The sequence below is a fragment of the Oryctolagus cuniculus genome, chromosome 1, assembly GCF_964237555.1.
Source record: "Oryctolagus cuniculus chromosome 1, mOryCun1.1, whole genome shotgun sequence".
Classification (NCBI taxonomy): Eukaryota; Metazoa; Chordata; class Mammalia; order Lagomorpha; family Leporidae; genus Oryctolagus; species Oryctolagus cuniculus.
Window position 1 is genome coordinate 215292995 of NC_091432.1, and position 24131 is coordinate 215317125.

The window sequence follows — 24131 nt, forward strand, 5'->3', positions numbered from 1 at the left end:
CGCTGGATTCTGTCCCGGTTGCCCCTCTTCCAGGCCAGCTCTCTGCTGTGGCCCGGGAGTGCAGTGGAAGATGGCCCAAGTCCTTGGGCCCTGCACCCGCATGGGAGACCAGGATAAGTACCTGGCTCCTGCCTTTGGATCAGCCCAGTGCGCCCGCCGCAGCATGCCGGCCCCAGTGGCCATTGTGGGGTGAACCAACAGAAAAGGAAGACCTTTCTCTCTGTCTCTCTCTCTCACTGTCCACTCTGCCTGTCAAAAAAAATTTCTTAATAATATTATACACACACATGCACACACACTCACTACAGAGCCTGTGTAAAGAAAAAAAAAAACAGTTCCACACTTGTAAGTGTGCCCTGAGAGGTGGCTTCACCTATAAAATCAAACAAGTACAGAGTGCTTTGTACGTGCCAGATGGTTTTGAATTCTTTCACTAGGACTGCCTCCCATAGGAGTAACGTAAGCGTCCCCTGACAGCCCTGACCCGTGGCCTGTGAGGAAACCCCTCTTCTCGGGAAGGTGATGAATGGTGGGTAAAGGCTGTCTGCAAACAGTGAGATCTCAGCCTTACCCACCAGAAGAAGGCTTAAAGCTCTTCCGGTTTAGGCGCAATCTTACCAGAGCTTTAATAAAGAAAGTAGAATAGGGGTGGGTGTTGCGGTGCAGCAGGTTAAGCGGCCACTTGGGACACCAGCATCCCGTATCAGAACGCCAGTTGAAGTCCACCCACTTGGCTTCTGATCCAGTTTCCTGCTAACGCATCCTGGGAGGTGGCAGATGACAGCTCAGGTGCTTGGGCCTCTGCCAGCCATGCAGGAGATCTGGATTGGATTCTAGGCTCTCGGCTTTGGTCTGGCTCAGCCCTGGCTGTTGTAGGCATTTGGGGAGTGAACCAGTGGAAGGAAAATCTCTCCCTGTTTGTGTCTGCCTCATAAATACATACATACATACATACATAAAACTTTTAAAAATTTTTCAAAACTCCCTAATTTTGCCCTAGGCTTTAGATCTTGGTGTTGCAGGGTTGCAGCTGGTCATTTTCACTTCTTGACTGAGAGGCTCAAACAGTGATAGAGACGCATTTAAAAGGTTTGTGATGTCTCCGTGAATCTGGAAGACACTTTGAATCTTATAATTATTATACTAACTGATACATTTCAATATTTTACTTACAAAGATGCTAGTAGTAGGGCAATTAGGCATGACAATTTAAGATGTAAACACTGAGAATATTTAATAATTGCATTTTCTTTAATGTCTGAGCAAATTAAATAATTCTGCTACTGAATTTTCACCAAAAGCAGTGAAATATGACATGAATCACTGTCCTTTCTACTTTTCAAAAAAACCTCAGCCGGGTTTGTCCATCAGCTCTACCAGGGACTTTTTCATAAGTGAGACGTCGTTTCTTGAATTGTGGTAGTTGCGAGTACATGAAACCTGTTAAAAAGAGAAAAATAAAAACCATTTTATTGCTTATAATAATAAAATATAGCTCCTCCTTCCCCAGCTATTCAGGTAGATCCTCTTTGATAACTACCTAGAGTTGTTAAAATTTCCACCCTGGGATAAAATAATTATTAAAAGTCACATTTTAATCATAAATGCATCTGCACTGAATGACCCAGTATTAGAAACTAGTTTTTTAATTAATTTATTTATTTGAAAGGCAGAGTTGCAGAGAGAGAGAAGAGAGACAGAGAGAGACATCTTCCATCTGCTGGTTTACTCCCCAAATGGCTGCAACAGCCAAGGCTGCGCCAGACTAAAGTCAGTAGCTTCTTCAGGTCTCCCACATGGAGTCAAGCACTTGGGCCAACCTCTGTCGTTTCCCAGGCACCTTAGCAGGGAGCTGGATCAGAAGTGGAGCAGCCGGGACTCGAACCGGTGCCCCTGTGGGATGGTGGCACTGCAGAGGGCAACTTAACCTGCTGTACCACAGCGACGACCTCTAGAAGGTAGTGTTCAATACACATATTTGTATGCTCATGCCTTGTACCAACAGTTACATCTCCCAGGACTTCAATTTCTCTCATGAATGAGAAGTTAGACTACTTCATCTCTATGGTATGCCTGAAGGTTTCTAATACATCCTCATTAATTAGCATACAGGTTAGAAGTTCACTCTGGCAGACTTTGAATCCAATCCAAAGACATACTGACTGCTTCCTCTATATCTATCTGTGTATCTGTGTGGTGAGAGTATGTAATTATGTCAATTTCTCCCTCTTTTTTAAAAAAAATTTTAGTTTGCCTTTTCTATTCCTGACTGCAGATTTTTTCCACCTGATTATTTTTCTCATATATTTATATTCTCTAATCTGTAGGAGATCATATTCACTAAAGACATATTTCTTTTTGCAGGGTAATCTCAGGAATCCGTCTGGAATTCATTTTGGCATGTTTACAAACACGAACAATGAGACACAACACAGAGAATATTAATGATGATAAGATCTTAGTCCTTCACTGTGAAGCTTGGGAGAGCCTGGGCTGGCATCAGGAGCAAGCTGTTCAATGTTTAATAACCGGGGTCGGCACTGTGGCCTAGCGGGTTAACACCCTGGCCTGAAGTGCCGGCATCCTATATGGGCGCCGGTTCAAGACCTGGCTGCTCCATTTCCCATCCAGCTCTCTGCTATGGCCTGGGATAGCAGTACAAGATGGCCCAAGTCGTTGGGCCCCTGACCCCGCATGGGAGACCCAGAAGAAGCTCCTGGCTCCTGGCTTCAGATCAGTGCAGCTCTGACCGATGCGGCCAATTGGGGAGTGAACCATCAGATGGAGGACCTCTCTCTCTCGCTCTGCCTCTCCTCTCTCTGTGTAACTTTGGCTTTCAATTAAATAAATTAATTAAAAATAATAATTTAAAAAGGTAGAGTTTCTCTTTTATTTAAAAAAAGAATACAAGATTTTCTGGGCTCCTCTCACAAAAGGCAAAGGATCTGTGCAAAAGAGATGCTTTGCAGCTTAAGTTCTTCCCCCCACTTCTTTTTGTCCCCATGGTGATAAGGCCCCATTTGTATGAATTAAAATGTAATATTTTGTTCTAGATGATCAGGTCAGTGGACTAAGAATCACACAGAAAGAAAAGGTGTAATTAATAAAAATGAGAAAACAGAATTGTCCTTTTAACAAGTTGCAGGGACTGGCACTATGGTGTAGCAGGTAAAGCCACAACTGTCTACAATGCTGGCATCCCACATGGATGCTGGTTTGAGCCCCGGCTGCTCCACTTCCAATCCAGCTCCCTTCTAATGTGCCTGAGAAAGCAGCAGATTATGGCCCAAGTGCTTGGGCCCCTGCACCCACATGGCAGACCAGTTAGAAGCTCCTGGCTCCTGGCTTTGGTCTGGCCCAGCTGTGGCCATTGTGGCCATGTGGGGAGTGAACCAGCAGATGGATGATCTCTCTTTCTTTCCCTATCTCTCTGTAACTCTGCCTTTCAAATCAATCAATCAATCAATCAATCTTTTAGAAAAATCCATCTAAATTGAGCTAATAGTAGAACCTAATAGACTTGTTAGAATTAAACAACCTACAATAACACAGCAAAGCCTGGCTGGGCTGTTGCTGAACCGGCAGATGAAAAATCTTTCTTTCAATTTCTCTGTTTCTGTCTGCCTCTCAAATAAATATTTATATATAAATACATTTTTTAAAAAAAGTAGATGTATGCTCTTTGTATTTATTTCTCTAAAATAAAACCTAGTAGTTTTGATTTTCTCCTTGATCCAAAACTTTTTGTAGAAATTAAAATGAGATAATTAGAACAATCTTTTTTCTTAATTTGGAAATGGTTTTATCTATTAAAATTAAATTTGAGAGTAGTTTTATCGACCATTAAATTGTGTTACCTGTTAATGATTCCTTGTCTCCTGAGTTAGATGAAGATTCAAGGTGCCTTTTCTGACTTAAACATTTCCCAGTTCCTTGGTAGAAATAAAGGCTACGGTTGGATTCTTTCTGATTTACATTAGAAGCAGGAGAAAAATCTAAACTGGGAACAGATGGTATGTCTCCCCTGAAAGTCTTCTCAGTCGCAGCATTTGAACTTTTCCAAGGGAAGCCTTCTAACTGGTCTGGTAGATACTGCTGCTGGTCAGCGAATAGATTACCTTTCTGAGAGTACCATTCGTTACACGTAGTCTGCTCCATGCCACATTGTAAGTTGAATGAATGAGTCTGTGGTTCCCACACATTTTTCTTACGGTTCAAATGAGGAGATTGAGAGCCCATTAGTGAAAAGATGGGGGCAAATACTTCCTTGTTTTTGGAGCCTTTTGCTTCATGTATCTGTTTTTCCTGATAATTTATAAAATTAGGGGTAGCTCTCCTCTGAGTGTCAATTGGTGGTATTGTGGATTCATAATTAATTTGTGTTAGACCCAACGAAAAGACATCTGAGCCTGAGTCATTCTGGTTTAGAAATGAGTTACAAGCTGCTTTCCTTAATTCCAGATTAATTGGACAAGGATTATTCTGTACTACGTTAGGGCTACAACTGAAGTCTTTCCAGTAGTTGGTCTGGTTATAAGAACTTGCAGATGATAAAGTGGGAAGCATTTCTCTTAGTTCCTCATGAAAAGTGTTATAAGTGGTGTTTGTGTCTTCTCGTGCTCTCTCTCCTAAATCTGAATATTGGTAATATTCATTATATCGTTCAGTGATAGGGTCTGAAAAGTCGGAAGCTGAACTCTGATTCTTGTATTCCTGAGGTGATGAAATCTGAGGTGATTTTGTTATGGAAGAAGAATTAATCTTGAATAAAGAAGTAATGCTGCAAAAATGCTAAAAAATTAAAAAATTAGTCAATATAATACAAATAATAAGTTTCATACATATAAATAAATTTTTATCTATGCAAAATATATATAGTGTATCCATAGATATTACATTGATCCATGTATTAAGAACATAAAATAATTAGGTTCCATTAAAAGAAAAACATAATTTGCATCTGTTTTCTAATCACTTATAATGGAATTTTTAATAGCCTTTATTTTTTTAGAGCACCGTTTGGTTTACAGCAAGTGTAACAGAATTTCTAGTTAAATAAGTTATATATGAGTACTGTTTCCTTAAAATAATACCAATAAGACTAAAGTTCTATTTATTGCCCTAATGAAGGTCACCAGGACTGTTTGGAAGAGGGAATGTGAATTAATGTAAATAGGATGCATAATTTACTATTTGTGGCACAATAACATTTCAAAATGATTTAAAGGGTGTTAACCTAACTGAATCGCCTATATGAAATACCTTTAAAATATATAATGTGGTTGATAGCTAATTAAGAATTCTACAGCTAATGAGAAACTCAGGTCAAATAAATTATTTCTCTGTGAAATCCAAAACAATGAAATTTTCAGGCCTTAATTTTGAAAACTCTATGGTAAAAATAGATTTTCAAGTGAAAGGACAGAAACTGATACAAGAATATGGATCTCAAATAACTAACCTTTAACACTTTTTCTGGAACTTCAGGTAGGACTTCCTGAAGTTGACACAGGTTTGCTAATAATATCCAATGCAGAGAAGGTCCTTTATTTAACATGAGCTGAGCCACCAGTGGATTAATACATGGGAAATCAAGTAAATACATTTCTTCCTAGAAAATAGTTTAAAGAATGATCAATCAGCCACTGCTCTTTTGAAAGACTATTTTATTCTACTCTAGCAGATTAAAAGTTTAGTCATTACACCAACCACTTAATTTGGGACACCTGGACAATAAATTCAAAAAAAGAAATTCAAGAAATTCAGAAAAGAAATCCAAGCATATGGATGAGGGTATTTTAAAAGTCATGGGAAAATGGAATTAAAAGATAAATTTATTTTGGTGCAAAAAATTGAAATCTATCCATAATTTTTCCATAATGTAATTCCCATGAACTTTTTGAAGACACCTTTTATTTATATTTGCTTTGTAAATATCTAATTTATACATTTAGGAAATAAACCTTAGATGGTGAAACTTCAAGCCAAGATTTATCCAACCAATCATGAGGTTCTTTCTTCGAGGTCATTAAATTGTGGTCAGCAATTTGTCGAATTATCAACGCAGCCTCTTCTACTCCTGGGGCAATTACAAGCTAAAAAATATATTTTTATATGTTATATTATAGAAAAGATAAGGAGGCAAAATGTAATATTAAAAAAGTCATTGGCCAGAAGAGAAAATTTAAAAATAGCAGATTCTAATCTTTAAAATATATTAAATATAATTGTGAATTTATCTACATGAAACCCAGGACATTTTATTTGTGAGGCTATTTTATTTCCTTCTTTAAATATGATATCCTTGTGTTTTCCAATATTTTTGGACTAAATTATTTTCCTTCACTTTCTTTTGACATTTATAATAAAATCATTTATTTGGTGTTATGTTTCATCTACAATAGAAGAAGCAGCAATTTGAATACATCTGTAATATTTAATATTTTGCTTTTTCTAGGTTAAACATCAGTTAACTGAAAGTAAGAATTTTTAAAATATAGTACAATATTTTTCAAGAAGTTAAAAAATAAAGATTACATTTTGTAAATGTAAACTATTCTGAAATAAAGTGTTAAAAAAAGAAAAAAGGATACTTATAAATAAACTTGATGTCATATTAAAAAAAGATATTAATTTAAAGTAGTCATTCCCAGTATTTTGGGAATTGTTCATATAATCTTAGTATATTTGATTCTAAGACATCCCTGGCAAAACTTTGTGTGTGTGTGTGTGTGTGTGTGTAACTTAACCCTGAAAAGGAGTTTCCTAATAATCTCCATTTCCTGTCAATTTTTAGGAGCCAGGAACTCCATCTGGATCTCCCATTTGGAAGGCAGGGGTCCAAGCAGTGTTCATACGGGATGCCAACGTCACAGGCAGCAGCTCAACCTGCTACGCCCCCTGTTATTGCGTGTTTTCAACATCAGAGTTTGAGGTGTTTCTGGGATATTCATGTAGGTATTTCTAGTAGACTGCTAGAATGGAGGTGTAGACCTGAAGAAATATCAAGATAAGTTGGAAAATTATACTCAGAAATGAAAGCTACATCTATAGGAACGTCTGAGTTTATAAAGGAAGGAATATAAAGTGGTAATAGAAGAGCATTGAGTCCTGAACTTGGACAACTATCTAAGTGTCAGAGCAGGATGCTGAAGAAGAGGGCCAAGAAAGGAGACTGACTTGAAATTAACAATTTATTAACACACTGTCATATGTCAAGAGATTTCCATTTTACAGTAGATAAAAACTTAGTATATACTGCATAAGGAACATTTTTGATGAATGAATGTTTATTTTTAACCATATCCTGCAATTTTTAAAAAATATTTTAAGTAGAAATTAAAAAACAATGATTTAAGTTTTAAATTCATTAAACTAAAAGCTTTTAGAACAGAAATTTAAGTGGTAAAAATATTTATTAATTTGAAACTGTTCTTTATTGGGCTTTTAAGAAGCTTTTAATATATCCATTTAATGTTTCTTCCCAGCAGGCATTTGAATTTGAAAATAATTTTCATTTATGAAAAATACTTACAAACGTACATATTGGAAAAGAATACCTTTACATCCAGTTCTTCAGATTTTAGCCCAGATGAAACCAACGCTGCATAAATCAGTGCTAGATGATGAAGTGTTTTCTCTGTAAGATGGTACCTAAAAAGAATTATACTAATACATTTCTACTCATTTGACAACTGATTGTATTTATTAAAAGTTCATTTTGTTTTCTCTGTTTCATTATGTCACCAGAATAACCTGGCTAGGACAATACGAGTATGGCAGACTCACGTTTTGTTTTTTTTCTTGTCTATTCTGAACTTTTTTGACAAAACACTTCCACCTGCATTCCTCAACAACACTGTTAAATCTAGGGAATGCTGAGGGCATGTGCATGGGGAGTTGTGGGGGTGTGGGGAGAAGTTTGACCCATCTCTTTACAGACCCCAGGATGACTGTAAGACAAAGCCTAACCAACTAGAATACTCCATCTCCCTGGTCAAAGTAACAGGTTGATATGAACACTTGACTAGAACCAGGATACCTAGACTCTTCTTTAGGTCTTTTTCCCGAACTAGAAAATGTACTCTTTTTTCCCTTTTATAGTTATTAAACAGACCAGATGCTGAGTGTTGACCTGTGGGTAGATATTTCTGTTACGTTTACCAACTTAAGGTATTCTTTGCAACAGAGGAAATTACTGGTTCATATTACTTAGAAGCCCCAGGAAATGCATTTTTGGATCCAGGGGCTCAAAGTCATTCAGATAGTAGCTCTCTTCATTTCTTGGTTTTTCATTCCTGTGAGATGGCTTCTTCCTCATGTAAGCTTCTTCCATTAAGAGTGGCTCACTGTACTTAAACTGTTTATACAAATAATGTGGTTTTGGTGAACACCTACTTTACTATTTAGTGTATCTACAATTTCTAAATGTGTTAGGCAGAGGGTACCTAAATCCTGGGTACTATGTGTCTGATGAACTTTCCTTGTAGACAAAATTTTACAAGTGTTCTCACAACTTGTAGTTGAAGAATTTAAACATGTCCTATGTGACACTATTAGGAGAGAACTCTAGGAAGCTTCCTCTTGGTTTTCACTGGATTTTGCCCTAAGAGCTTTATCTCCCTGCTAAGTTTGCACTATAAAGCTTTGTAAACTTACACTGTGGGGCCAGCACTGTGGCTTAGCAGGTAAAGCTGCAGCCTACAGTGCTGGCATCCCATTGGGGCACTGGTTTTAGATCCTGCTGCTCCACTTCTGATCCAGCTCTCTGCTATGGCCTGGGAAAGCAGGGAAGATGGCCCAGGTCCTTGGGCCCCACACCATGCGGAAGACCTGGAAGAATCTCCTGGCTCTTGGCTCCTGGCTTCAGATTGACACAGCTCCAGCTGTTGTGGCCATTTGGGGAATGAACCAACGGATGGAAGACCTCTCTCTCTTTCTCTCTGCCTCTGCCTCTCTGTAACTCTACCTTTCAAATAAATAAATAAATCTTTTTTTAAAAAAAACTAACACTGTAATAAGTCATGGCCGTGACCTGAGTTCTGTGAGTCCTGAAAAGCCACTGAGCCCACAGTGGTTGCAAGGACCCCTGGTACTCTTCCCCGGACAGGAACTAATGGTATGAATTACTAAGGTCATTCCAACTATTTATTTTGTATTTTGAATTTCTCTCATTTGGTTAAGACATTTCCTAAATGTTTCAGTCACAAAAAAATATGGAGGGGGGAGGCATTTAGCCATGTGGTTAAGACACCACATTTCAATTTTAGAGTACCTGGATCAGCACTCAGCACTGCTTAGCTCCTGACTCCAGTTTCCTACTAATGCAGACCCTGAGAGGCAGCAGTGACAGCTCAAGTAAGTGGGTTCCTGCCACCCACATGGGAGATCTGGATTGAATTTTTGGCCCCTGGTTTTGGCAGGCATTTGGGGAGTGGACCAGTTTTTGACAACTTTGTCTCCTTGTCTCTCAATAATTTAACAATAAATTAATAAATTAATTTTAAAAATTAACAAAAATAAACAATAAATTAATTTAAAAAGTATATATTATAAAGCTATAGAACTGACATGCATAAAAGTTTAAAAATCATTTTTTTTTTTGACAGGCAGATTTAGATAGTGAGAGAGAGAGAGAGACAGAGAGAAAGGTCTTCCTTTTCCATTGGTTCACCCCCCAAATGGCCGCTACAGCTGGTGTGCTGCGCCGATCTGAAGCCAGGAGCCAGGTGCTTCCTCCTGGTCTCCCATGCAGGTGCAGAGCCCAAGCACTTGGGCCATCCTCCACTGCCTTTCCGGGCCACAGCAGAGAGCTGGACTGGAAGAGGAACAACCAGGACAGAATCCGGCGCCCAGACTGGGACTAGAACCCGGGGTTCCGGCACCGCAGGCGGAGGATTAGCCTAGTGAGCCACGGCGCCAGCCAAAAATCATTATATTTTATAATAATATGTTATTGTGAATAAAAGATAACTCTTCATATCCTGAATATAAAAGTTATCTCTGAGTACCACATAATTACTTTTTTCACAAAAATCTGATTAAAAATAAGCCTGAATTTTCTTTTTTTCTCCCCTGTACTTCAATTGCACCACTAGAACTTGTAGATAATAATCTAAAAGTGATTTTTAAACTGTCCAAATCAGATATTCACACAGAACTCTTCCAGGTTCTGGACAAAGTTTAAAATGCTTTACAAGAGGCCGGCGCCAGGGCTCACTAGGCTAATCCTCCACCTTGCGGCACCGGCACACCAGGTTCTAGTCCCAGTCAGAGCGCCGGATTCTGTCCCGGTTGCCCCTCTTCCAGGCCAGCTCTCTGCTGTGGCCAGGGAGTGCAGTGGAGGATGGCCCAAGTGCTTGGGCCCTGCACCCCATGGGAGACCAGGAGAAGCACCTGGCTCCTGCCATCGGATCAGCGTAGTGCGCCGGCTGCAGTGCGCCGGCCGTGGCGGCCATTGGAGGGTGAACCAACAGCAAAGGAAGACCTTTCTCTCTGTCTCTCTCTCACTGTCCACTTTGCCTGTCAAAAAAAAAAAAAAAAAATGCTTTACAAAAAGTTCCAAGCTTAAAAGGCCTTAGAGCCTTTATTATTGCTCAAAATGAAGGTTTTAGGCTGAAATATTATTTTACTTTTCAGTTGTGATAAATAAAACTACGCTAAATGACTTGCTAGAGATTATTTGTTGATAGAAGCAATAAAAACACAAGATGTTTAGATTCTTACATTCTAACTTATACTCATCCTCACATGATAATAATTGTACAGTGGGTAAATAAAATAGAGGAATCAGAAAGTCAATAAAGAGAAAGTATCATACAGGTAATGTCAAAGAAGATAGTTTTATATCATGTAATTGTTTTCTATTCTTTTTATGATAATTAAATTAAGGAATGTGTTAAAAATTTCTATCATGAATGATGTGGCTCTGCAGGGATAAAAAATGAGTAAAACTAATTTCCAATTTGGTAGGAAAGATTCATTCATTCAATCAAGGGATATTTACCAAGCATCTATCAAGTGAAAGCAATGTGCTCAGTGCTATAAGTACTCCAAAAAGATAATACAGACATACCACAGATGAGGAAAAAACAAGAGAACTAAGGAGTGAAAGGAGAAAAAGGTCAAAGAGAGAGCACAGACAGATCTGATACCTGTGTGTGTGAGTGGCATGTTAAGGAAAGGCAGAATAGAAAAAGTGATGTTTGGGGAAAGGTCCTGAAAGATGGGCAACATTTCACCAGATGAAATAGCAGGAGGAAGGGGGAAATGTTTCAGAAAGAGAGAAATTATGAGCCAAAGTAGAAGTGGGAAACCAAGAACACGTACGCAAAGCATTGAGCAGTTCTTTCAGTTAAAATGGAAAACCCGTAAAAACTAAGCCTGAAAATAGAGGCTGCCATCTTATTCTGAAAACTTTGAATATTAAAGTGAATACTGTATTTGCATTCAGTAAATAATGAGTAAGTCAGTGAAGGCCTCTTATCAGAGTGAAATAATGAGTCTTGTTCTAGGAATATCAATTGGCTCCATGATAGATTTTGGACAGGAACAATGAGAGACATCTGGAGGTGTGAAAACAGTTAGTAGTCTCATAAAAGTTCATCTACAGGGCCGGCGCTGTGGCATAGTGGGTAAAGCCACCGCCTGCAGTGCCAGCATCCCATATGGGCACCAGTTCTAGTCCCGGCTGCTCTACTTCCTTTCCAGCTCTCTGGTCTGGCCTAGGAAAGCAGTAGTAGATGGTCCAAGTCCTTGGGCCCCTGCACCCATGTGGGAGACCCAGAGGAAGCTCCTGGCTCCTGGCTTCGGATCGGCACAGCTCCACCCATTGTAGCCAATTGGAGAGTGAACCAGCGGATGGAAGACATCTCTCTCTCTCTCTCTCTCTCTCTCTCTCTCTCTCTGTCTCGCCTTCTCTCTTTCAAATAAATTAAAATAAAAAAAGTTCATCTACAATATGACAATCTGAACTAAGACACTGTTAATAAGTGGAGGAAGAAGATAGATAGAAGGGAAAGTCCAGTATTTGAATCTACAGGATTTGTTTCCCAGTTTTGGTGATCAAAAGAAAGACAATGCCAAAAATGTAAGTGCAGGTAAGAGAAGATACAAGTTTGGAAGAGATAGAGAATACAATGAATAAATATTTGAACATGTTGATTTTGGAAATTTGTGGAATCTCTTGATCAAAATAACAGAAAATTAAAGATGCATGTCAGGAATTCTAAAGAGAGACTGCAATTGCAGAAATAATTATAATAATAATATATAGAGAGATGATGACTGAGCTATAGGAGGAGTAAAATTTCTACTGGATAGGTAGGAAAAAAAGAGAACTCAACAAATATGTCTGGAGACTGGGACGAAGAAGAATAGGCAAAGACAGAGATATTTCACAAAGAGAAGAGATCAAAAACATTGAAGAGTCACCTACATGGAAAGTTCCAAGAAAGCAAGCATTGACAACTATGTAATACTTGAGAGCACTGGAGTGCCTGGGTTCAAGACGTGGCTTCACTCTCCATTCCAGCTTCCTGCTAATATGCACCCTCAGAGGATGCAAGTGATGTCTCCAGTAGCTGGGCTCCTGCTGCCCATGTGGGAGACTTGGGTTTAGTTCCTGGTCCCTGAGTTTGGCCTGGTCCATCCCTGCGCGTTGTGGGCATTTGCAGGCCAAGCCAGTGAATAGGAGTTCTCTGCTTGCTTGCCTGCCTGTCTGCCTTTCAAATAAATAAAATGAATAAAATTTTAAAAGATACTTTAAAGCAGTGAAATATAAAAATAGTTTTGAGATGATTATAACAAAGTCATGAGTGACCTTTGAGAGACAGAGATCAGTCTAGAGGTAGGGGGAAAAGCCAAATGGCAGAGAATAAAAGGAGAAAGTTAGGACATTTGGTTCATAATGCTTAGAGGTAAAGGCAAGGAGACACACACAATGACAACTTCAGTCGGTGTTTCGGAATGGATTTTTTATATTTTCTCAATTAAGCACATCAATGAAACAAAGCAGAGCAAGATGATAGTCTGATTATAAAATTTTAAAGTGAAATGATTTAAGGCTGACTTCTCTTTTTCAGACAACTTCAGTATTTCAAATACAATACTAAAGCAACAGCAATTCTTAGTGAGATGGGGTGGGGAGAATGATTGCACAGGAGAACATGTATTAGCTCCAAAATTCCAATTTATTTTCCTATGACTATTCCTCCATCTTGAGAACCTCTGACCTAAACTAGATGAGCAAGCAGAAAATCTACATAGCTATTTTTATTTAAAAATGAATAACTTAATATGAATATGACTTTGGATGAAAAAATGTTTACTTACTCTGAATTTAGTGTTTCTTTTTTGTATAAAATTAGCCAACAATAGCTGTACTGGAATGATAATGCCATGAGTCTCATAATGATATTGTCTGATGCCTTCTCACAATTCAATTCTTCTAGGTTCTATCATGAAATAAAAGATTCGTTAGTCGTTATGAAAGTATTATAATATTTTGAGAATCTCTTATATATAAATGATAACCTGAAAAGAAGCATGGAATAGAGCTCCATTTCACAGAAAAATTAAAATCACATAGGAAGTAGTAGGGGGAAAAGCCATAGTAAATGTAAAACAGCTAATGGTAGCTTCAACAGGAACATTCCTCAACTCAATCAAGGCAATTTCTGATAAATTCACAACCAGCATCTTATTAAATGGGGAAAAGTTGGAAGCATTTCCACTAAGATTCAGAACCAGACAAGGATGCCCACTTTCACCAATGTTATTCAATATGGTCCTGGAACTTTTAGCCAGAGCCATTAGGCAAGAAAATAAATCAAAGGAATATAAATTGGGAAGGAGGAAGTCAAATTATTTCTATTTGCAGATGACATAATTCTATATATAGGAGAACCAAAAGACTTCACAAAGAAACTATTGGAACTCATAAAAGAGTTTGGTAAAGTGGCAGGATATAAAATTAACACACAAAAACCAATAGCTTTTGTATACACAGACAATACCATGGCTGAGAAAGAATTTATAAGCTCAATCCCATTCAAAATAGCTACAGAAAAATTTAAATACATTGGAATACATTTAATGAAGGAGATGAAAAATCTCTACGGTGAAAATTACAAAACATTAAAGAAAGAAATAGAAGACACAAAAAAGTGGAAAAATCTTCCATGTTCATGGATTGGAAGAAACAACATCATCAAAATGTCCATACTACCAAAAGCAACTTGCAGATTCAGTGTGATTCCAATCAAAATACCAATAACTTTCTTCTCATATCTAGAAAAAATGATGCTGAAATTAATATGGAAACACAAGAGTCTCTGAATAGCTAAATCAACCTTAAACAACAGAAATAAAGCTGGAGGCATCATAATATACTATGGGGCAGTTATAATCAAAACAGCTTGGTACTGGCACAAAAATAGACATAGATCAATGGAACAGAATAGAAACTTCAGAATTCAATCCATGCATCTACAACCAACTAATCTTTGACAAAGGAGCTAAATCAATCCCTGGAGAAAGGACAGTCTCTTCAACAAATGGTGCTGGGATATTGAATTTCCACATGCAGAAGCATGAAACAAGACCCCTACCTTGCACCTTATACAAAAATCAACTCAAAATGGATCAATGATCTAAATCTATGACCTGATACCATCAAATTGCTAGAGGAGAACATTGGGGAAACTCTGTAAAACACTGGCATAGGCAAATCAAAGCCAAAATAGATAAATGGGATTACACAAGTTGAGATGCTTCTGCACCGCAAAGGAAACACTCAGCAAAATGAAGAGGCAACCAACAGAATGGGAGAAAATATTCTCATACTATGAAACTGATAAAGGGTTAACTATCTATATAGAGCTCAAGAAACTCAACAATAACAAAACAAATAATCCAGTTAAGAAATAAGCGAAAGACTTGAACAGGCATTTTTCAAAAGAGGCCATTTAAATGGCCAACAGACACATGAAAAAAATTCTCAGAATCACTAGCCATCAGGGAAATGCAAATCAAAACCACAATGAGGTTACATCTCACCCCAGTTAGAATGGCTCTTATACAGAATCAAACAAACAATAAATGCTGGTGAGGATGTGGGGAAAAATGTACCCTATTCCACTGTTGGTGAGAATGTAAACTAGTATAGCCACTGTAGAAGACAGCTCAAAAAGCTGAAAATAGATCTACCATATTACCCAGCAATCACATTCCTAGAATTTACCCAAAGGAAATGAAACCAGCATATGAAAGAGTTATCTGTACCCCATGTTCACTGCAGTTCAATTCGTAATAGTTGGATATGGAATCAACCCATATGTACATTAACTGACTGGATAAAGAAACTGTGGCATACATACAGCATGGAATACCACTCAGCTGTAAAAAAAGGATGAAATCCCATCTTTTGCAGCAATATGGATACAATTGGAAACAATTATACTTAGTGAAATAAGTCAGTCCCCAAAAGACAAATGCCATGTGTTTTCCCTGATCTGTGGTAACAGAGTACTAAAAATGTAATGTATAGGAATGAAATGCAAATTTTGAAATTCAATGATTGTTTATAGCTCTTGTCTCTACTGCTGAGGAACAACTTTTTTTTCTTACTATTTGTTGAACTTCTTACTTAGTGTAGGGTTAATTTTATGAATAAAAGTAAACTGAAAGTAGATCATTTTAAAAATTGAGAGGTGATTCGAGAAGGAGGAGGAAGGGTGGAATCATGGACAGGAGGGATATATATATATATATATTCATGTATATGTGAATTACATGAAATCAGTTTATCTTAAATAAAATACTGTTAGTTTAAAGGTTTAAAAAAAAAAACTCCAGACATCCTAAATATGAAAAAAATAGGCTACAGAGTGACCCAATTTTGGCAACTGGATCTTTATCTACTAGTCTGGAATTCCCTTGTCCTTTAACACAGTGATTTTTGATAGAGTGAGTAATTCAGGAAATATCTTTCCTCTAATCAATAAATTATGTAACTGTGGGTTAAAACAATTGGGACAAATGGAAAAAATAATTGTTTAAGAACTTTAAATAAGACTGTATCTCTTAGAAACCTATCAGAGCTCTAGTTTTCTACCTTACAGTTCTTATATGGTAACACATGCTCAGAAAATTGGACTTGTACATTACAATATCTGTCATTAACTTAACTTGGTACCATCAAGCCTGGTTTCTATTCTCCACTCCCACCTCATTAATTTCTTTGCAATTGGTACTCCAATCAAGAAAACACACCAGGAAGATTCAGTCAAGACGTTAGATATCTTAAATTCTAAACTGTGCACGTTTTTGAAGATAATTTATCTCTGCTTAAAAACCAGCTTACTTGGGCCCAGGTTGAGGCACAACAGGTTAAGCAGCTGTCTGTCATGACTTCATCCCATATGAACACTGGTTAGAGTACTGGCTGCTCTATTTCTGATCCAGTTCCTGCTACTGTCCCTAGAAAAGCAGCAGAAGATGGTTCAAGTGTTGGGCCTCTGCCAGTCCTGTGGAAGATGTGGATGGAGTTCCAGGCCTCTGGCTTCAGCCAGACTCCCACCTTGCAGCCACTTTGGGGAGTGAACCCACAACCAGAAGACCTCTCTCTTTCTGTATCTCCCTCTCCCTGTAACTGCTTTTCAAATAGATAAATAAATCTTAAAAAATAAAATCAGCTTACTTAGAGGAAAATTCCTATCTACCTTAGAGAAAATTCCGTATTACCAGTTATCAATTAATATATAGTGGGTGGGATATGTCGCTCCCCGTCTTCATGGGGGAACGACACTAAACCCTGCCTAGGCTTCATATCCGAGTCACGGCACCATCATGTCGCTCCCCGTCTTCGTGGAGGAACGACACAGGACCCTGCGCTGTTCTTTCGTCTGCTCGGCCCTCCCCGGGTTTGCTGCTGGTTCTTCCCGGGTTGGCTACCGTCCCTTCCACGGAGGTGGAAGGGCGGTTCCCCCTGCCACATTCCCCACTTCCGCGGGGGAGCGGCACACCGCCGGCCGGCTCTCTCGGGGGCTGCACAGGTGTTCCCCTTAGACGTTCCTCTTAGATGTTCCTGGTGCATGCTGTCTCTCTCCTCCTTTATAGTCCTCCTCTGCCAATCCCAACTCGGCTGCCCACACGCCGAGTACGCTGCTCTCCTCCAATCAGGAGCAAGTCCTACAGTTTATTGGCTGAACTGGAGGCAGCTGTGTAGAAGCTGTTTTCTCCTCTCCCAGCGCCATATTGTGGGAGAGCAGATGCATAGAATAAGTCTTAATTCCAGTAACTTAGTCTAGTCCGAGTTGCTCCCCACAGGGATATGCTTTTAAAGTTTCCAACACTGTAATGTTTCTATATTTGTATTTAAAAATAGGTCAACATACAATAATAATTTGCTTTTTAAAAATATGTTATAAATTGTGACCTCAAAAGAGCTTAGTAATAATCAGTTTTATACACTGATGATTTTAGCACCTACAACCCATCTGCAAAATTTAAAAGAAGTTTCTGATAAATTATGTTAAGCTCTTTATAAGAAGATAATAACAAATCAGCTGGTTATGTATATTTTTATTTATCTGAGTTTAGTATTTTTTACTAAATAGTTTTACCTGCAAAATGACAGCAGTGTGTTCATCAACTGTCACCACTACATAATGCTCTGTGCTTCCAAAGAGTTTTAATGACTCACTGTAGCATCTTTCCACCAGTGTGATATTGTAACTGTAAAACACAATATTCTTGAAAAAAATGAAATATCTAAGAAAAAAGTCTTCAAGAAAAGTTGTATTACCCTCATGTATGCTAACTTATTTGAAATATTGTGCTTTTTCTTTAATAAATCAATTTATTCTGTTTTATATACTTGAGGAATGAAATTATGATTTATTCAGAATATAAAATAAATTAGTTCAGATGTGTTGCCTTAGGCAATGTATTAAATATTATTTCACATAATACTATTACAACTGTCTGACCAATTTATTATAGTTCCTTGAATAATAATTCATGAAATCAAAACACTGTGTTATAAGGCTAAAACATTCAGCACTTGTCATAATTTTCCTTTTCCTTAAATTTGGCCTTCATTTTAATTGCTTTTTATAAGATCATAGTTTTCTATGAATGCTCCCTAGCCTTAAGGTATAAAAAGCAAAGGCATGGAATATAGGTTTGCATTTAACTAAGATCACAGCACAGCTATCCTTCCTTGATATACAGCCCAAGGTCCAACATTTCTGTGACAACTTGTTTGTTATAATAAAGTGTTTCATGATTTTAAAACACTCAGTGTTGGTATGACCTTAGAACTAAAGATCTAAGAATTGCAGAATTAATTTAGTACTTCATAGTCCTATTTCCCAGATAGTGTTTAAAGTCTCCCTAAACAAGAGGGCCAGTGTTGTGGCCTGTGGGATATAAGCTACCACTTTCGATGACACTAGCATCGCACATGGGAGTGCCAGTTTAAGTCCTGGCTACTCCCTCTCTGATTCAGCTTTTTGCTAATGTGCCTGGGAAGGCAGTGGAAGATGGCCCAAGTACTTGGACCCTTGCCATCCATGTGGGAGAACAGGATGAAGTTCCTGAATCCTGGGTTTGGCCTGGCCCATATCTGGCTGTCACAGTCATCTGGGGAATGAACCAGTGGATGAAAGAGGATGCTCTCTCTCCTCCTCCCTCTGTCACTTTGCCTTTTTAATAAATAAATTAATTAATTAATAAAATCTTTTTAAAAGTTCCCTACACAAGAATATTCATTCTCAACATTATCTATTAACCAAAGATATGAACATAAAATTCACAAGAAAAAACTTCATATTTGCAGGTAACAAAAGAAACATAAATAAAACACAAAATTAAGTAACAATTAAATATTATTTTGCCCATAGAATTGGTAAACATTGCCAAAAGAGATGATATTCAATAACTATGAGGGGATAGTACAGGGAGAGAAGTATAAATCTATATACAATCTCTGGAAAACTATTCTTATGTGATATAATTCCAGGCTTGAATCAGATACAGTGCCACAAGAGAGTATAATATATAGCCTTACAGAATATGCATACATCTTTACTACAATTAGAAAACCAATAACCTACTTGGATTCTAGCAGTTGAAGTATTTCTGGAATATTAAGAAGTCCATCAGATGCAAAAAACACATATGGAATCTGAATTTCCAGAAGGAAATCACCAAATCCATCCAGTAAAGTGTTTCCTATAAGAGAAAATTTATAATTATTTCTCTTTTTTTCTAATCTTTTCCTCTCTCCTTCTCTCATTCTCCATCCCCCCATCCTGTCTCTCTCACTAAATATGAAAATAATAGAAGGGTACTTCAAAAAGTTCATTGAAAAGACATTATTTTTAAAAATATTTATTTATTTGAAAGAGTTACACAGAAAGAGAAGGAGAGTCAGAGAGAGAGAGAGAGAGAGAGAGAGAGAGAGAGAGAGAGAGATCTTATATCCGCTGGTTCACTCCCCAATTGGCCGCAACAGCCAGAGCTGTGCCAATCCGAAGCCAGGATCCAGGAGCCTCCTCCAGGTCTCCCACGCAGGTGCAGGGGCCCAAGGAATTGGCCCAAATTCTACTGCTTTCCCAGGCCATAGCAGAGAGCTGGATCAGAAGTGGTGCAGTCAGGACTTGAACCAGTGCCCATATGGGATGCTGGCACTGCAGGCGGCAGCTTTACCTGTTACACCTCAGCGCCAGCCCCAGACACATTATCTTTTAATTTCATTTTCCCACAACTCTTTCCCCTCTTTTTTAAAATTTTATTTGAGGGTGGTGGAGAAAGAGAGAGGGAGAGGGAACTCTCATCAGCAGGAGCAAGAGCTAGGAATGAAGCCTACGCACTTCAATATGGGACAGAGGATTTTTTTTTTTTTCACAATTTATTTGAAAGGCAGTTGCACACACACACATGCACACACACACACACACACAGAGAGAGAGAGAGAGAGAGAGAGGGAAGGAGAGAGAGATATCTTCCATCTTCTGGTTTCTGGGCCAAGCTGAAGCCAGAAGCCAGGATCTCCACTTGGGTCTTCCAGACACAATAGCAGGGAGCTGGGTAGGAAGAGCACCATCTGTGACTCAAACTGGTCCTCATAGGGGAGGCTGGTGTCACAGGCGTGGCCCAGCCCAAGGCACCACAACACCAGTCCCATGGGACACAGTACACTAACCACTAGGCTAAAACCTTTTGAAGTATCCTTGTAGGTTTATGTTCAAGGAGTAGTATAAAAATCATAACTGGCTCCGGGCTTCAGATTGGTCCAGCTCTGGCCATAGTGGCCTTTTGGGGAGTGAATCAGTGGATGGAAGACCTTTCTCTCTCTCCCTCTGTTGCTCTACCTATCAGATAAATAAATAAAATATTTAAAAATATTAATAATGGGTCAGAACTGTGGTATAGTAGGTTAAGCCTCCACCGCAGTGCTGGCATCCCATATGGGCACTGTTCAAGTCCCAGCATCCCATATGGGCACTGTTCAAGTCCCAGCTCCTCTTCCTATCCAGCTGTCTGCTGTGGCCTGGAAGGGCAGTGGAGGATGACCCAAGTCCTTGGACCCCTGCACCCACGTGGGAGACCCAGAATAAGCTCCTGGCTCCTGGCTTCAGATTGGCTCAGCTCTGGCCACTGCAGTCATTTGGGGAGTGAACCAGCAGACGGAAGAACTCTCTGTCTCTCCCTTTCTCTGTAACTCTACCTCTCAAATAAATAAATAAATCTTTCAAAAAAGGTTAATGATACTTATAGTACAGATGGAGGAAGGAATATTCTCAGACTTTCTTCACACACAAAAATGTGGACAGGATTCCTGGAAGGCTATTTGGCAATATATCAATGTGTATATACCTTTGACCCAATATTTCTTTTCACTTCTTGGAATTTGCAACTCTTACAACAAGTAAATAAAGATACATCATATATAAGCAATTATAAATTTTGTAGTAAAATAGTGAAAAATTAAAATATTGTAAATGGCTCCTAAGTAGGAAATTGGTTAGAATAAAATAAATGAGTTCATCTTTATGAGAATGAAAGAAGTCTTATATAAATTGGAATGCTTCTTAAATTTTATCCTCTTGTGTTCCCACATTTCAATTATTTAATCAATTTAATATTCAATTCTACATATCAAAGACTCCAAAGAACAACTGTATTTTTAGAATTGGGTTGGAGACCGGCGCCGCGGCTCACTAGGCTAATCCTCCACCTTGCGGCACCGGCACACCGGGTTCTAGTCCCAGTCAGGGCGCTGGATTCTGTCCCGGTTGCCCCTCTTCCAGGCCAGCTCTCTGCTGTGGCCAGGGAGTGCAGTGGAGGATGGCCCAAGTGCTTGGGCCCTGCACCCGCATGGGAGACCAGGAGAAGCACCTGGCTCCTGCCTTCGGATCAGCGCAGTGCACCTGCCTCAGCGCGCTGGCCGCGGCGGCCATTGGAGGGTGAACCAACGGCAAAAGGAAGACCTTTCTCTCTGTCTCTCTCTCACTGTCCACTCTGCCTGTCAAAAAATAAAAAATAAAAAAAAAAGAATTGGGTTGGAATGTCTCACAGTCTATTTAGATTTCCCACCCACATTTGAAATGGATAGAAAATAACTGATGGCAAGTATTCAGAGATACACTATGACTAAAAAATATATGGGATTTATGGATCTGAGAACTCACAGTCTTAGTTATAAGTGAGTTATTGAGAAATGCAAAGAAATCAAATGATACATGAAGTGGTTTTAGGCTTTTTTTCTAAGTATTTGTGGATAATTTTTGTTGCATATTAAACTGTTCCAAGTCAATCAACATATCATTATGTAACTTTTCCCTAAAAACCAACAAAAAATACTATTGCATAATAACATCAGATTGAAATTGGATATAATTATAATAAATTGTGCTATTATAAATAAGATTGAGAAGTTAGATAAAGGGTTGAAGATAAATGTAATTAGTAAAGCTTACTTTACAAATGGTAAGAGACAAGGTAAGAGACAATTTAATGACTTGTCCAAGGTCATACAGATAGTGGTGGGATTGCATCTTGAACTCAAATCTTCTAATGCCACATAGATCATAAATAGGAAACAGAACATTTTCATTCCAATGGTGCAAAAACAAGATTTTGTTTATATTCTTACTCTTCAAAACTGTGTCCGGAAGAACCATTTTTAAGGCCAGGTAAGGAATATTCAACTTTTCACAGTGTGTAGTCCAACAAGAGTTTTCTACATAATTGTATTCCACCACAAATGAGAAATTATTCCAGGGAACGTCTGCTCCAATATATTGATTATGTACAATTACACAGGAACTTGTACTGAAGACAAAAGAAAATCAAGAAAATGGAATTATATTTTTGGCATTATTTAATTGGAATGCTAGAAGATGACTGTTTCTGGCTATTCTTTCTATTCTATGTGTGCTCATTGTGGAAAGACACTTGTGAATTCTCTGTTGATTTGCTCTCCAATTCCACTCATCTCTTTTAACCTTTCTTTTTTGATGATGATACTTTTTTATACTAGGATATTAAAATACTGTGGGCTATTTCACATCTTCAAATGGGAGAGACCCTGACTTTATAACAAGTACCACAGATCTACTATAATTAAAATTTTCTACTACTGCTTTCTATCTAAAGCGATCTAAAAGTTAAAAAGATATATATGTTATTAGTTTCTATTTTATACCCTTTTTTATTAGTTAGCTCCCAATATTAGAAATAAATAATTTTTATACAAATTAAGACAAAATAAGGACTTTCTAGATAATCAATACTAGATTTATTACTAGCAGGCCCTCACTGAAAGATTTCTCAAGGATGTACTTCAGGAATTAGAAGAACCCAGAAGAGAGAAAATGCAAAAAATACCAGTGAGCAAATATATTGGTAAAAAGAAAGGCAAAATAAGGAAAAAAAAAAGGAAAATAAAATTGAACTTAGATTTTTGGACACTAATATACATAATTCTCAAGTAAATTCTCTAAGTTAAAGTGTTTTATGGAAAGAAAACGTTTTTCAGGAATAGGGTAAAAACACTGATACATTTCAAATTTTATTAAACTTTGTGAGTTAAATTCTAGGAGAAATTCTAAGAGAAATTTTGCTTTTCCAATGGAGTTGGTATGTTTGCTTTTCATAAATGAATAAATAGATTTTTACCCATTTAATAGAATGTTAGATTCCAGAAAATCTCTTCCTTGATTCGAATTAAGTTCAGTAAATGTTAAACCTGTCCGGGAGAAAATAAAAAACCTTTTTTCAATAAGTTTTTACACGTAAGACATGAGTACCCTGGCACAAAGTAGAAAGAGTAGACAGTGAGGGCCGTAGTGGTCTGAGAAGTTGAAGAACAACATTGAAACAAGAGAAATTTAGGTTCAGTCTTGATTCTGGTACTTACTTACCACCTGTGAGATTTGTCAAGCTATATCACCTTTATGAAGTTCACTTTTTTTATTTTTATAATTGTATTAATAAAATCTATTCACAGAGTTGTTGTAAGAAACCAGTATTATTTAGCAACAAATAGGCAATCTCTAAAATATATCAATTATTAATAATAAAAACATAAATACAGCATTGTGTATTTATATAGCCAACTTATAATCTACATTGATTTAAAAACTGGTGGATCTGAGTTATATACTTTTAAAGGATGAATGTTACGGTATGTTAATTATATATTAATTTAAAAGTCTGCCTAGGTTGCCGGCGCCACGGCTCACTAGGCTAATCCTCTGCCTAGCGGCGTCGGCACACTGGGTTCTAGTCCCGGTCGGGGCGCTGGATTCTGTCCTGGTTGCCCCTCTTCCAGGCCAGCTCTATGCTGTGGCCCGGGAGTGCAGTGGAGGATGGCCCAGGTGCTTGGGCCCTGCACCCCATGGGAGACCAGGAAAAGCACCTGGCTCCTGGCTCCTGCCATCAGATCAGCGCGGTGCGCCGGCCGCAGCGCGCTGGCCGCGGCGGCCATTGGAGGGTGAACCAACGGCAAAGGAAGACCTTTCTCTCTGTCTCTCTCTCTCACTGTCCACTCTGCCTGTCAAAAAAAAAAAAAAAAAAAAAAAGTCTGCCTAGGTCAATACATTTTTATATATTCAAGCATT

The 24131-nt window shown here is 38.2% G+C and overlaps 1 protein-coding gene across 4 annotated transcripts in view; it reads right to left on the minus strand.

The window, feature by feature from the left end:
- Nucleotides 1–266: 266 nt before the first annotated feature.
- SHOC1 (shortage in chiasmata 1) overlaps nucleotides 267–24131 on the minus strand; it is a 102721-nt gene continuing 78856 nt past the window's right edge. For 3 of the 4 annotated variants that reach the window (XM_051843218.2, XM_051843221.2, XM_070055562.1), the window contains 10 exons: nucleotides 23188–23257; nucleotides 22163–22341; nucleotides 19119–19236; nucleotides 17625–17736; nucleotides 13333–13454; nucleotides 7560–7653; nucleotides 5964–6095; nucleotides 5462–5611; nucleotides 3858–4791; nucleotides 268–1440 (listed from right to left, as the gene is read on the minus strand). In XM_051843218.2, coding sequence (XP_051699178.2) covers nucleotides 1340–1440; nucleotides 3858–4791; nucleotides 5462–5611; nucleotides 5964–6095; nucleotides 7560–7653; nucleotides 13333–13454; nucleotides 17625–17736; nucleotides 19119–19236; nucleotides 22163–22341; nucleotides 23188–23257 — 2012 coding nt within the window. In that variant the 3' untranslated portion in view covers nucleotides 268–1339. Of the gene's footprint in view, nucleotides 1441–3857; nucleotides 4792–5461; nucleotides 5612–5963; nucleotides 6096–7559; nucleotides 7654–13332; nucleotides 13455–17624; nucleotides 17737–19118; nucleotides 19237–22162; nucleotides 22342–23187; nucleotides 23258–24131 lie in introns of all 4 variants that reach the window. The other variant, XM_051843219.2, reaches the window with a different exon arrangement.